At 38.7% G+C, this 12,139-nt stretch overlaps 1 protein-coding gene and 1 pseudogene across 1 annotated transcript in view; both read left to right on the top strand.

The window, feature by feature from the left end:
- Positions 1-307: 307 nt before the first annotated feature.
- LOC143400481 (large ribosomal subunit protein uL4-like) lies at positions 308-5,185 on the top strand (annotated as a pseudogene).
- A 17-nt stretch (positions 5,186-5,202) lies between these two features.
- The window catches only part of Ankdd1b (ankyrin repeat and death domain containing 1B), a 65,076-nt gene continuing 58,139 nt past the window's right edge, over positions 5,203-12,139 (top strand). Inside the window, exon 1 of the mRNA XM_076856084.2 lies at positions 5,203-5,395. Coding sequence (XP_076712199.2) covers positions 5,203-5,395 — 193 coding nt within the window. The remainder of the gene's footprint in view (positions 5,396-12,139) is intronic.

Raw genomic sequence — 12,139 nt, forward strand, 5'->3', positions numbered from 1 at the left:
GTGTTTCTACTTTTCTGTCATATTATTAGAGCTTTTTCTCCCTGCTGTGAGTCTTGGCTGGATTTCCTCCTGATTCCGGGGCAAGAAGGGAAGGACAGAGGGTGTAGGACACAAAATATACAAGGGAAGAATCCAGGAGAGGCAGAGATCCAAAGGCTTCTGTTTTTGGAGGGAATCGGATTGTGTGGGACCTGGTGACCACCTTGAGGCTGCACAAGGGTGCACCTGGAAGCAATCTAGGAGAACATCTGGGTTCTCAAAGAGACTGGCTTTCCTTGGATCTTAGAAAACTTGAAATCTGCCAAAAATGGAAAACTTTGAGCCTAAGAACAAGGTGTGTGCTTGACCCCTGATATCAGTGGACTCCAAAAAAGGTAAGTCATCTGGCAAAAATGTTACTTTGCCTAGTGTGTTCAAGTCTCCAATTTGGCTAGATACTGTGGACTTTGTTCACATCAACTTGTGTAAAAACAACAGACAGCCCTATACTGTCAGTGAACTAGCAGGTCATCAGACCAGTGTTGAGTCTTAGAGTTCTGACAGAACTATGACTCAAATTCCCAGAGTTTGAGGAGGCAGGACTTACCATTCTGGCCATGGTGCCTTTGGAAACATATACAGAGGAGGCCACATGTTTGAACCAACTAAAACTCGGCTTTATCAGCACAGTAGAGTGAACACAACCCAAGAGTGATATCCATCTCCTCTGCCTTGGCTGCCTCAGCCTTACCAGCTCTGGTTGTATCTAAAGGTCATCAAATTGAGGAAGTTCCTGGACTTTCTTTGGTAGTTGAAGATAAAATTAAAGGTTACAGGGGCTGGGATTGTGGCTCAGCAGTAGAGCGCTCCCCTAGCATGGGCGGGACCCGGGTTCTATCCTCAGCACCACATAAAAACAAAGGCATTGTGTTGTGTCCCTCTACACCTAAAAATTTTTTTAAAAATTTAAAGGTTACAAGTAGATCAAGGAGGCTGTTCTTCTTAAAGTCTGGAATAATTTAAGGAAGTTCTATGCCTTTCAGCCAGTGAGAGCTGCCAAGGGCAAAATGAGAAACCATCACCATATTCAGCGCAGGAGGCCCTATATCATCTGTAATGCAGACAGTGCTATCTATCATCAAGGCCTTCAGAAACATTCCTGCAATTATTCTATTCAATATAAGCAAACTGAACATTTTGAAACTTGCTCCTGGTGGGTATGTGGGACATTTCTGCATTTGGATCAAAAGTGCTTTTGGAAGTTAGACATAACCGTATGGCACTTGGCATAAGGCTGCTTCCCTCACGAGTAAGTATAACCTCCCTTTGTACAACATGATCAATACAGACGTTAGCAGAATCTTGGAAAGTCCAAAAGTCCAAACAGCCCTCAGGGTACAATATTAAGACCATTCACCACAGACTCCTGAAAATGAATCCATTGAAAAACCTGAGGATCAGGTTGTAACTAAATCCACAAGCAAAGACCAGGCGCTGGAACACCATTCTTGCCAGGCCAAGAATCATAAACTTGAGGTGGATAAAGCAGCAGCAGCCAAGTGAAATGAGAAGGAAACTGTGGTAAAGAAACAAGGAAAGAAGGCTGCTGGTATTAAGCAGAAGCAGCCTGTGGGGAAATGGCTGCACCTACAGGAAACCAACAGCCAAAAATAAACCTGTCTCAGAAGAAAAGAAGCCTGTGTGTTAACTCCTAAAAAATCTGTTTCATTCGTGAAATGAAATGATTTTGAATAGCTTATTTTGAATAGAGCTGATCAGAGAGGCAGTGACAATACAAATAAAAAAAAAGAGAACTTTAGCTAAGCACAGGATCACCCAGAAGAGACAAATGTATTTCATTAATTCTCTATTTTAGAAATCACTAAGAAAGAATAATATCTAAAATAATATCCAAGACAGTGAGTTCTATAGGTTACAACTGCATAAATATGGGAAACCAAAGCTTGTATGTTCAGAACAAGAATAAAATAGAAATAAATTCTCCATGATGAAAGGCAGCAAAGCAACCTGCATGCTCAACCTTGGCCTTGGTTGGTAGGCAGGATTCCCCCTGAGAATGTTAACTACAAACCAGTAACATAAAAGCTTGTAGTCTGGATTCACACAGATGGTGTGATGCAAAAGTGCTCAAGTAGGGAATTTAAAGTAATCTCAGATCGATACTGTTCCTTGTATCTAACAGAAGCAAATGCACTTCCTCTTAGGAAGAATCCAAATTCAATCCAGGCAGTTTTAATATCTCAATTAAAGAGATGTTAAAATATGCAAATTGGGTGTTTCAGAATTAATGAAAATTATCTCATACTCTTGCAGCTCACAGCCCTGTAGGCCAGGTACAGCCATGTAACCTGAATGTTAGCCAGGGGTATAAAGGAAGTATCTGTGAGTGATACTTCTGAGAACTTCCATTCTGTTGCAGCTGTGACATCCTTGTGGCCTCTTCTTCCTGTGTCTTTCCTGTTACCTGGAAGCAGATGCTTCTTATGCCTGAGCTGGGGGTTGCACCTGGGGATGATGAACTAGTGGGTTGTTGGGTATGGTTCCTGAGGACTTTCTAGAACAGAGACATCAGTACAGGCCTGTGGCTTCTAAACTTGCATGAGATGCCTTGTTTTAGGTATAGATATTTGGGTTTTCCTGGTGGTTGTAGCTGAATCCTAGATGATGTAGGACACAAAGATTATAAGGGGTCTCTGTCCACAGGAATGAAGAGTCACCACGTCACAGTTTCCAGCCTATGTAGGAAGGGCTATAATTGATGGATATATAAAGTGGGAATCTAGGAAGAAATCATGACAGGAGAGAAGAAAAAGAAATCAAGGCAGGTGTTAAAGAATAAAGAATAATAAGGATAAAGAATCCTTGTACAGGGCCTGAACTTAAAGGTTTACTTCAAAATTGAACACATTTCCTTACTGTAGGCTTCTTCCTTTGTTGATAGGTTACCATTTATCTGAATAAATTATTCATAATTATTCATATTTATTTGACAAATAAATCTCAGACAAATATATATATCAGACCTGGTACTACTCTAGGCACCTGGAGATATAGTTGGGGGAAAAATTAACAAAAATCATACCTTCGGGGGCTGGGGATGTGGCTCAAGCGGTAGTGCACTCGCCTGGCATGCATGCGGCCCGGGTTCGATCCTCAGCACCACATACAAACAAAGATGTTGTGTCCGCCAAATACTAAAAAATAAATACTAAAATTCTCTCTTTAAAAAAAAAAAAATCATACCTTCATGAAGCCTACTTTCTAGTTGGGGTCATACACTAACAAATACTGGCTATCATTTCAATGACAAGTACAATACAGGAAAGAGACAAGTGTAAGGGAATGGGGAGTGAAAGCAGGGGATACTGTTTAGAATATTTTAAAATAGGGTGATCATACAAGGCTCCTCTGAAGAAGTACATTTAACCTGAAATCTGAGGCCATAATCATATGAATGGACAAACCATTTTAAAACACTCAGAAGTGGGGTTGGGGGAAAAAGGGGTTCTAGGCAGAGAGAAATGGAAGCTGAATAGCTCTTCAGCAGGAATCACTGAAATAGCAGCAAGAATGAGAAAGAGTTGTAGGGCCAGAAATCAGAGACACATGGGGTGATATCTCTTATGAATTAGCATAACTTAGAATTAATCTTCTGGTTGGAAACTAATTTGCTATTTGAAACAGGAAGGGAAATATTCACAATATAATTCCTAGCTTTTCATGTCGCCCAAGCTCTCAGGAAAATTAAGAAAATGAAGTTCAACCAAGGCTATAATTTACACAATGCATAGCCTTGGGGTTTTTGTCTCCTCTGCTAAAGTAGTTCATATCACAGTACTTCTATAAGGCGTATAGAAAAAGATGATGATGCATTTTCTCCAGTCATTGATAAAAGGGTATTAGCAAAATTAAACTGCTTGGTTTAGAATTAGAAAGCAATTTGCATGCCATGAATTATTTGGATAGCACAATTCAGATCTTTGTGTACTTGGCTGTTCAATTTCCATTGGTAGTCTTTTGGCACTGTTTCCATTGTCATTCTTTATTTATAGTGTATATTTTCTTCTGATTTTTAGAAATTGAATTGTAAGCATACTATATATACATATAATTTTGTGTTCGATTCTTTCATTTACATATTGTACATATTTTTCATATTGGTACAATCTGGTATTTCTGTATAATATTCAAGTCAGTGTATTTGCTATTGTCTTGATAGTGTCCCATTTATAAACATGAGGCCCATTTAATTGATTTTTATTTTTTAAATATCAATTGAACTCATGGGTACACTCTATCACTAAGCTGAATCCCACCTCTTTTTTATGTTCTCTTTTGAGGCAGGGTCTCACTAAATTGCCCAGGCTGGTCTTGAACTTGAAGATCCTCCTAGCCTCAGCCTCCAAGCAACTGGAATTTTTGTCAGGTGCCACAATGACTAGATCATTTCACTCTTTTTTAAAAAAGAAACTTTGAAGTTTAGGCGGTGTTCTGAATACAATGATATTCTGCCACAGTTTTCTTTTTTCAATGATGAGGAAATATTGTTTTGAATCTAATGTTTCAAATTTGATGCACTATAATTTGAAGGGAAAATAAGTTTGAAACGACCATTGAAATGATAAATTTATATTGAAACGAAAGGTCTCATTAATTCGTAAGAATACAAAATAAATGAAAAGCAAATTACCTCTCACTTTTGAAGTTTATTTGGGGGATCAGAATTTCTTTGATCTGTCTCTGTATTATTTCATTTTTTCAAAAGAATGAACCAAGAAAGATGATAATTGCGTGATGATTAAATGAGAAATTAAAAGTCATGTTTTTTTTTATTCCAAAGAAAATTCTGAAAGCCTATTTAGGAATTATTTGATATTGAAGTTCCCGTAGTGTTATACATGGAACCTCGAGATTTCTCAAAATTATACAAAGAATTGGAGTCTAAAGAGGGAGTTGATTATATCTGTGGACTTCTTGGGAAGTTTCATTTCAGGTAGACCCAAACCACAGCACCGCGCCTGCCACACCTGGAGGCGGATTCTCCAGCCCTGCCCTGTCTTGGGCAGGACTGGAGAACCTGGAGCTTGTGGCCGGCGAAGGGCCCCAACAGGGAGCCCTTCGGTCCAGCGTTCCCGCCCAGGCAGACCTCCGCAAGCAGTCGGGGTCAGGCTCCGGCTGGGCTTAGCAGGCTCCCGGGAAGCCATGAAACCCTCCTGGCGCGCCGCGGACAGTGGGGCCGCCGCCAGGCGGCTGCTCCTCGGGGCTGCGACGGCAGCAAAGGGGCTTCGGGAAGATCTGAGAGGCGCGGCCGCTCGGCCTTGGAAGGGCCTGTCCAGGACCCCGAAGCAGGAAGGACCTCGAGAGGAGGAGGTGGAGGCTGCAGGACACGAGTTCCGTAAGTCCTGGGACAAGGTCTCATGTGGTGCAGACCCTCCTGATGGCCAGTGGGGTGGTCTGCGGCCAAAAGACTTGAGAGCATACCCAGTGCAGCGGCCCTGAGGCGAGAAGCAAGTCTGTGCGGGGATTTCAGCCTTAAAAGGCTCTCAAGTCCATCCTCCAACACTGAGCCCCTTGCTGGCTGGTTTTCAGCTTTGGAATCCTACCCCACCCAAGTTTTGAGTCACAGTTCCCCACCCTCATGGTGGGTGGTAGGAAAGTATTACTTTCCAATTTAAGAAGAAGCCTATTTAAAGAAATGATTAAGCCCTTTTGCAAATAAGAGTTTCATGTTATCTCATATCCTGACTTAGGCACTGGTTTCTGTGTGACCTAAGTCACTTATCTTCTTGCACTTAAGTTTTTAAAGCATGGAGCAGATTATCTTTGCCTTGAGAATAACATATAGCATAAATTGAGGCACACTTTTGAAGAGTCTTCAGAAGTTAAAAGTGATTTGAGTCTGTTAACAAGAGCACACCACATACTGGCTGGGATGGCCTCATTTCCTAAAGGCCAGCCTTGGAAGCTCTGTGCCAGCTCCTTAATATAATATGCAAGTAGTTCATTCATTCAATCATTTATTCTAGAAATATTTTCGAGGGCCTACTATTTGCTAGACATTTTCTAGATGTGGGAATGCAGAGAACAAGACAACCCCTCACTGGGCGTGGTGATGCTCACCTATAATCCCAGCAGCTCTGGAGGCTGAGACAAGATCAGGAGTTCAAAGCCAGCCTCTGCAATGTCAAGGCCCAAAGCAATGGCAAGGTCTCACTAATGAGCTCCTGTTTCTAAATGAAATACAAAATAGGGCTGGGGATGTGGCTCAGTGGTGGAGTGCCCCTGAGTTCAATCTCCAGTACAAAAAAAAAAAGACAACCCCTCTTTTGACTAAGCTCACATTCTTTTGTGGTGGTGAAGGGATACTAGGTAAGTAAGGAAATAGAAGAGCAAAATAATTTAAGGGATGGGTCTAAGTGCTAGAAGGTCATGAAACAGAGTGATGTGACTGAGCCAGGGGCACAGAAGGACTTTAGATTTGATGACCTAGGCAGAGAGGATATTTGGGCAAATACCTAGATGACAGGAAGTAGCTAGCCATGGAAATTTCAGGTAGAAAAGCATAATAAGCAAATGATGTGGAAGATTGAAAATATTATGTTCCAAAAAGAGGAAAATAACCAGCATTGCTGGAACATAGGAGGTGGGGGGGACTCTGGCTTCTGGCTCCTTCTGGTCTTTATTTCTTGATTGCTGTGAGGAAAACAGGCCTTTACTACCATGTACTCCTGCTACGATATATTGTGTTACCATGGGACCAAAGTAACAGGACCAAGTGACTGTGGACTGAAACCTCTGAAACTGTGAGCCAAAATAAACCTTTCCTCCTTTTGATTATCTCAGGTATTTTGTCATAGTAATGGAAAGCTGACTAATACTGGTTAGTAGGGAGAATCAGTTCATGCAAGGTCTTGATGCCCTGAGAAAGAGACTTCAAGTTGATCTTGTCAGTATTTCTTTGTAAGTCTTAGCCTTTCAAATATATGTATATTGGTATCTCACTGTGGTTTTAGTTGGCACTTCCCTGTTCCATTGAAGTTTCTTCTCTATTTCTAATTGGACTGTTGTTTTCTTACTGTTGAATTTTGAGAGTTATTTATATATTCTGGGTATAGGTCAGTTGTCAGATATGGGATTTGCACATATATTCCTCTAGAACGTAATTTGCCTTTTTAAATTATCTTAATAGTGTTATTTGTAAAGTGAAAGTTTCATGTTCAGTAAAGTCCAATGTTAATTTTATCTCTTATTGTCATGTGATTCCTAACATTTGTTGAAAGTATTAACTTTTCTCCATTGTCAAAACTTATAAACCCTTGTCAAAAATCTGGGCGTCTATTTCTAGATTCTGTATTTTATTTTGTTGATCTGTATGTCTCTTTTCCAATACCCTACTGTATTGATTATTGTAGATTTAAAAAGACCATTGAGTACCGCTCAGGTGACTTAATCATTCAGGGTCACTCAGGTGAATTGAGCTGGCACTAAAAAATCACACAGGCACAGAAAGTACCTTTTTCTTGGGGTTCAGTGACAGGTCCTCTGCCCCAGTTCCTATAAGGGAGGTAAAAGAGGCTGGCAAAAGAGCCAGAGCACGCCTGAAACCATCCTATTTATTGAGGGGAAGACACTTGAGAAAGTTCCACCCAAATGAGGTAAGTGATTGGGTTTCAGGGGGGTATAGTCCAATCCCATTGGGTGACGTCCACTCTCGGAGCCGTAATTCCTTGCTAAGCGAAGGTGAGGTCCACCTGCTTTCGAGCCACAGTGGAAGCCAGTTCCACACCTCCATCGCTCAAGGCTAGGGGTATGTGCTTAGCTCCTAGGTGCTCAGCTCCTGTTCATTCCAGCCCCAGATAATCAAGTACTATGATGCCTCTAACTTAATTCTTCTTTTTCAAAATTGTTTGGGCCACTCAAAATTGTTTTGTGCCTCTCTATATAAACTTTGGAAGCAGTTTGTCTGTAACTACAAAATGGCATTGCATTAAATTTATAGATCAATTTGGGGAGAATTGACATCTGATTTTGAATATTCCAATCCATGAATCCATAATTTACCTTTTCATCTATTTAGTCTTTGATTTCTTTCATTGACCTTTTGTATTTCTGTAGTATTCAGAAACTGTATGTTGGATTTATATGCAAGTATTTTTATTTTTTTGATCAATTATAAATTGGTTTTGTTTCATTTATTTATTTATACTGAGGATTGAACCCAGGGGCACTTTACCACTGAGCTGCATTCCCAACCCTTTTTATTTTTTATTTTGAGACAGGGTCTCACTAATTTGCTGAGCTGACCTCAAATTTGGCAATCCTGCTTCAGCCTCCCAAGTCACTGGGATTACAGGTGTATGTCACCACGCTTAGCATAAATTGTGTTTTTAAAATTTTGACTTTATTTGTTGATTGTCAGTATATAGAAATATGAATGATATTTATGTGTTGACTTTGTATAGTGCAACCTTGCTAAACTAACTATAGCTGTTTTGTACATTCCTTTGAACTTTATGTGTGAACAATCAAGTTATCTGAAACTATAGTAGAGTTAGTTTTCTTTCTTTCTAATCTATATGCCTTTTTATTTACTTATACCAAATTTTTTTAAAGGGAGTGAAGAGAGTAGAAATCTTTTTTTATTCCTAATCTCAGAGACAAAGAAAATGTTCAGACTTTTATGATTAATTGTGATACTGACTGTCAGTTTTTTGTAGTTCTCCTTTATCAGGTTGAAAAGGTTTTCATATATTATTCCAGATTAGCTGAGAAGATTTTGGTTTGTTTGTTTTGTTTAAAAATTTTTTTAATCATGAATGGATGTTGAATTTTTTAAAATATATTTTTTGCCTCAGTTAATATGATCATGTAGTTTTCCTTAGGCTATTAATATAAGATATTACATAATAGATTTACAAATATTGAATATAATCTTGGGATAAGCCCCCTTTTATCATCATGTATTATACTTTTTTATGTATCATTTGATTTGATTTGATTATTTTTTGAGAAGTGTTGTATACTGTGTTCATGGGGGTTTTAGAATCAAGGCAATGCTGCCTCTTAAAATGACTTGGGAAGTGTTTCTTCTTCTGTTTTCTAAAAGAGATTATATAGATTAGATGTTATTTTTTAAATATTTTGCCTTTTAGTTGTAATTGGACACAATACCTTTATTTTATTTATTTTTATGTGGTGCTGAGGATCGAACCCAGGGTCTCGCTCGTGCTAGGTGAACGCTCTATCGCTGAGCTACAACCCCAGCCCCTAGATTAGGTGTTATTCTTTAAACATTTGATAAAATCACCAATGAAACCACATGAACATGGAGATTTCTGTTGTGGAATATTTTAAACTACAAATCTTATTTCTTTAATAGTTACAGGGTTATTCGGGCTATCTATGTAATCTTCAGTGAATTTTAGTATGTTATATTTAAAAAATTATTCCATTTCATCTAAGTTATTCCATTTCATTGTTTGATTTATGTGGATAGAGCTGTTTGTAGTAGTCCCTTATCGTCCTTTAAATGTCTATGGGTTCTTTAGTGCTATAACTTCTTTTATTGCTGATATTGGTAATTTATGTCTCCTCTCTTTTTTCTTGGTCAGTCTGGATAGGTGCTTATTGGTTCATTGATGTTTTCAAATAACTATCTTTTGTTTTCCTTGATTATTGCTTATTATTTTTCTGTTTTCAATTCCATTGATTATTGCTTTGACCCTCTGTCCTCATATTTTACCTTTGTTACATTTCTTCTTTCTGCTTGCTTTGGGTGTTTATTTTGCCCTTCTCCTTTTACTTTCTTAAGGTGTTAATTTACTTACTTTTTTTCTAACACAATCATGTTAATGCTATAAATTTCCCTCTAAGTCCTACTTTAACTGCATCCCACACATTTTGACATAATTTATTTAATTTTCATTCAGTTCAAAATAGTTTCTAATTTCCCTTGGGATTTTTTTTTTTTTTAATCCATGGTTCAATTGAAAAACAAGAAGAAGAAAAAAAAAAGATTTGATAATGTGAGGCCTACATTCCCTAGCAAGCAATATTCTTCTGGAATTGGGTAGTATTTACCTAAACCATACACCCACCCACCCACCCTCTCATCCATCCAACAAATATTTATTGAACACCTACTAGCACTAAGTACTTTCTCACGAAATTTGTATTCTGGAGAAAGAAACAAAACAAAGAACAAGTGAACAAACATGATGTCAACTAATGTTAAGTGATATGAAGAAAATGAAGTAGGGCATGGGGTAGAGAGTGAGTGACAGGAGAAAGAGGATTGTATGAGTTTTCAGATATGAGTTTTCACAGAGAGTATCATTTGAGTAGGGGCCTGAATGAAATGAGGGAGGGAGCCTCAACTTTTTTGAAGTTCAGCAAGGACCCTCTCCTCTCCTGACCCTCTGTCCTCATACTTGCCCAGCTCCTGAAGATATTGGAGTTTTGACCCCCAAAGGATTAAATGATCATTTAACCTTTCCTTGATGTTATACATTGCAACTGAAAGAGCACATATTGTAAGATATCCCTACAAATATTACGTAGCTAAGCTGAAAAATTGATATGTTTATGATGGCTGGGTCATTTTCCCAACTCTGTTACCTATTAGCTGAAGGTTATCAGTGGTGTGCTGGTAAATGTTTGACTATCAGCTCTCTGGGCTTGAAAAGGGAGAAGTCCTTTTGTACCACTTTCCAATTTCCTTTGGGTAATACTTCCATCCACCTGATTCAACGTACAATATGATATCACTGAACACAGAATTGGGAATATGCAATCAATTCTTTTAAATCTGTAGAAGCTAGCTCCTGCATACTCCGAAAGTAGGTTTTATGATCCTCATTTCATAAATTAGGATACTAAAATTCAGAATTGTTACAAAATTACATAATTAGTAAATTGTGAATAAGGCATTTTGAACATCTTGAGCTCCCAAAGGTTCTGATGTAATTGGCTTGGGCTGAGAACCTGACATACATTTCTTGTTATTTTCTTTGTGAAACCAGAGCTGAGAACTATTGAGTTAATGAATCAAGAGTCTTTTATGGTGCTCCCTACTGTTTTAGGAAGCAATCTAAAATTTGTTTTTCTTATAGATTGTGATAGAAAAGGAGAAAGATATTCCATTTCAGGTACAAAAGAGAATAGAATCCGTGTGTCATATTTCAGGACACAATAATGTCTTCATTTGCTTTGGATCATACCAAAGAGGAACAAGGACCTAGAAATTGAACTTGTGTCCCATTATTTTAATACACAGGGGCAAAGAGTTAAGGCCAGAGCTGTGTGGGAACCTGAGAGAAGTCTAGCCCAGCTGGCAGAGTGCATTAGCTAAAGCATACGACAGAAGTGGGTGATCTGATTCTCCAATTCAGTAGTCTACCCCAAGACTCATATCCTGGACATGTGGGGTGTTTGAAAGCTTGGGAATTTGATTCTGATTTCCTGGGACAGTTTAAACACTAATTATCTTTAAGACATGGGCAAGTGACTTAATGTTTAAATCTGTTTGAAAACTTCATCTGTAAGATGGGGATGAAAGTTCCTAGGCCATTAGAAGATCATTTATTGTATAAAAAACTTATCACATTCCAACATTTGTAGGTAAAGCAGAGGAGGAAGAGCCAGTAACTGGGAATCAACAAGTGGTTTGACAGGAGAAAACATGTTACAAAGAAACTGTGGTCTTTGGTGTCAACATCAGCCAAGGGTTCAGTGTACTTGATAGAAAAGTCGTGATTGGATTTTGGCAAGATGGAGTGACTTCATAAGAGCAATTTCAGTGCAGTGGAGGGGGAAAAATGATTACCTTAGATAAGATTGTGAGATAAGTAAATTGAGAGAGCAATTAGACAACACTTCCAAGAAGTGTTGAAAATTTTCCAAGTTGAAAATGAAGGAATGTGAACTCAGGGAGGGTTGAATGTTCTCTCTGGTATGTGGATGCTATCCCATAGTAAGGGAGGTAAGGAGAGGAAGTATAGAAATTCAGTGGATTAGACAATAGGAATGAACAGAAGGGAGGGGAGATGAGAAAAGGAAAGACAGTAGAATGAATCAGATGTAACTTTTCTATGCTCATATATGAATACATGACCAGTGTAACTCCATATCATGTACAACC

The sequence above is a fragment of the Callospermophilus lateralis genome, chromosome 5 (assembly GCF_048772815.1).
Source record: "Callospermophilus lateralis isolate mCalLat2 chromosome 5, mCalLat2.hap1, whole genome shotgun sequence".
Lineage (NCBI taxonomy): Eukaryota > Metazoa > Chordata > Mammalia > Rodentia > Sciuridae > Callospermophilus > Callospermophilus lateralis.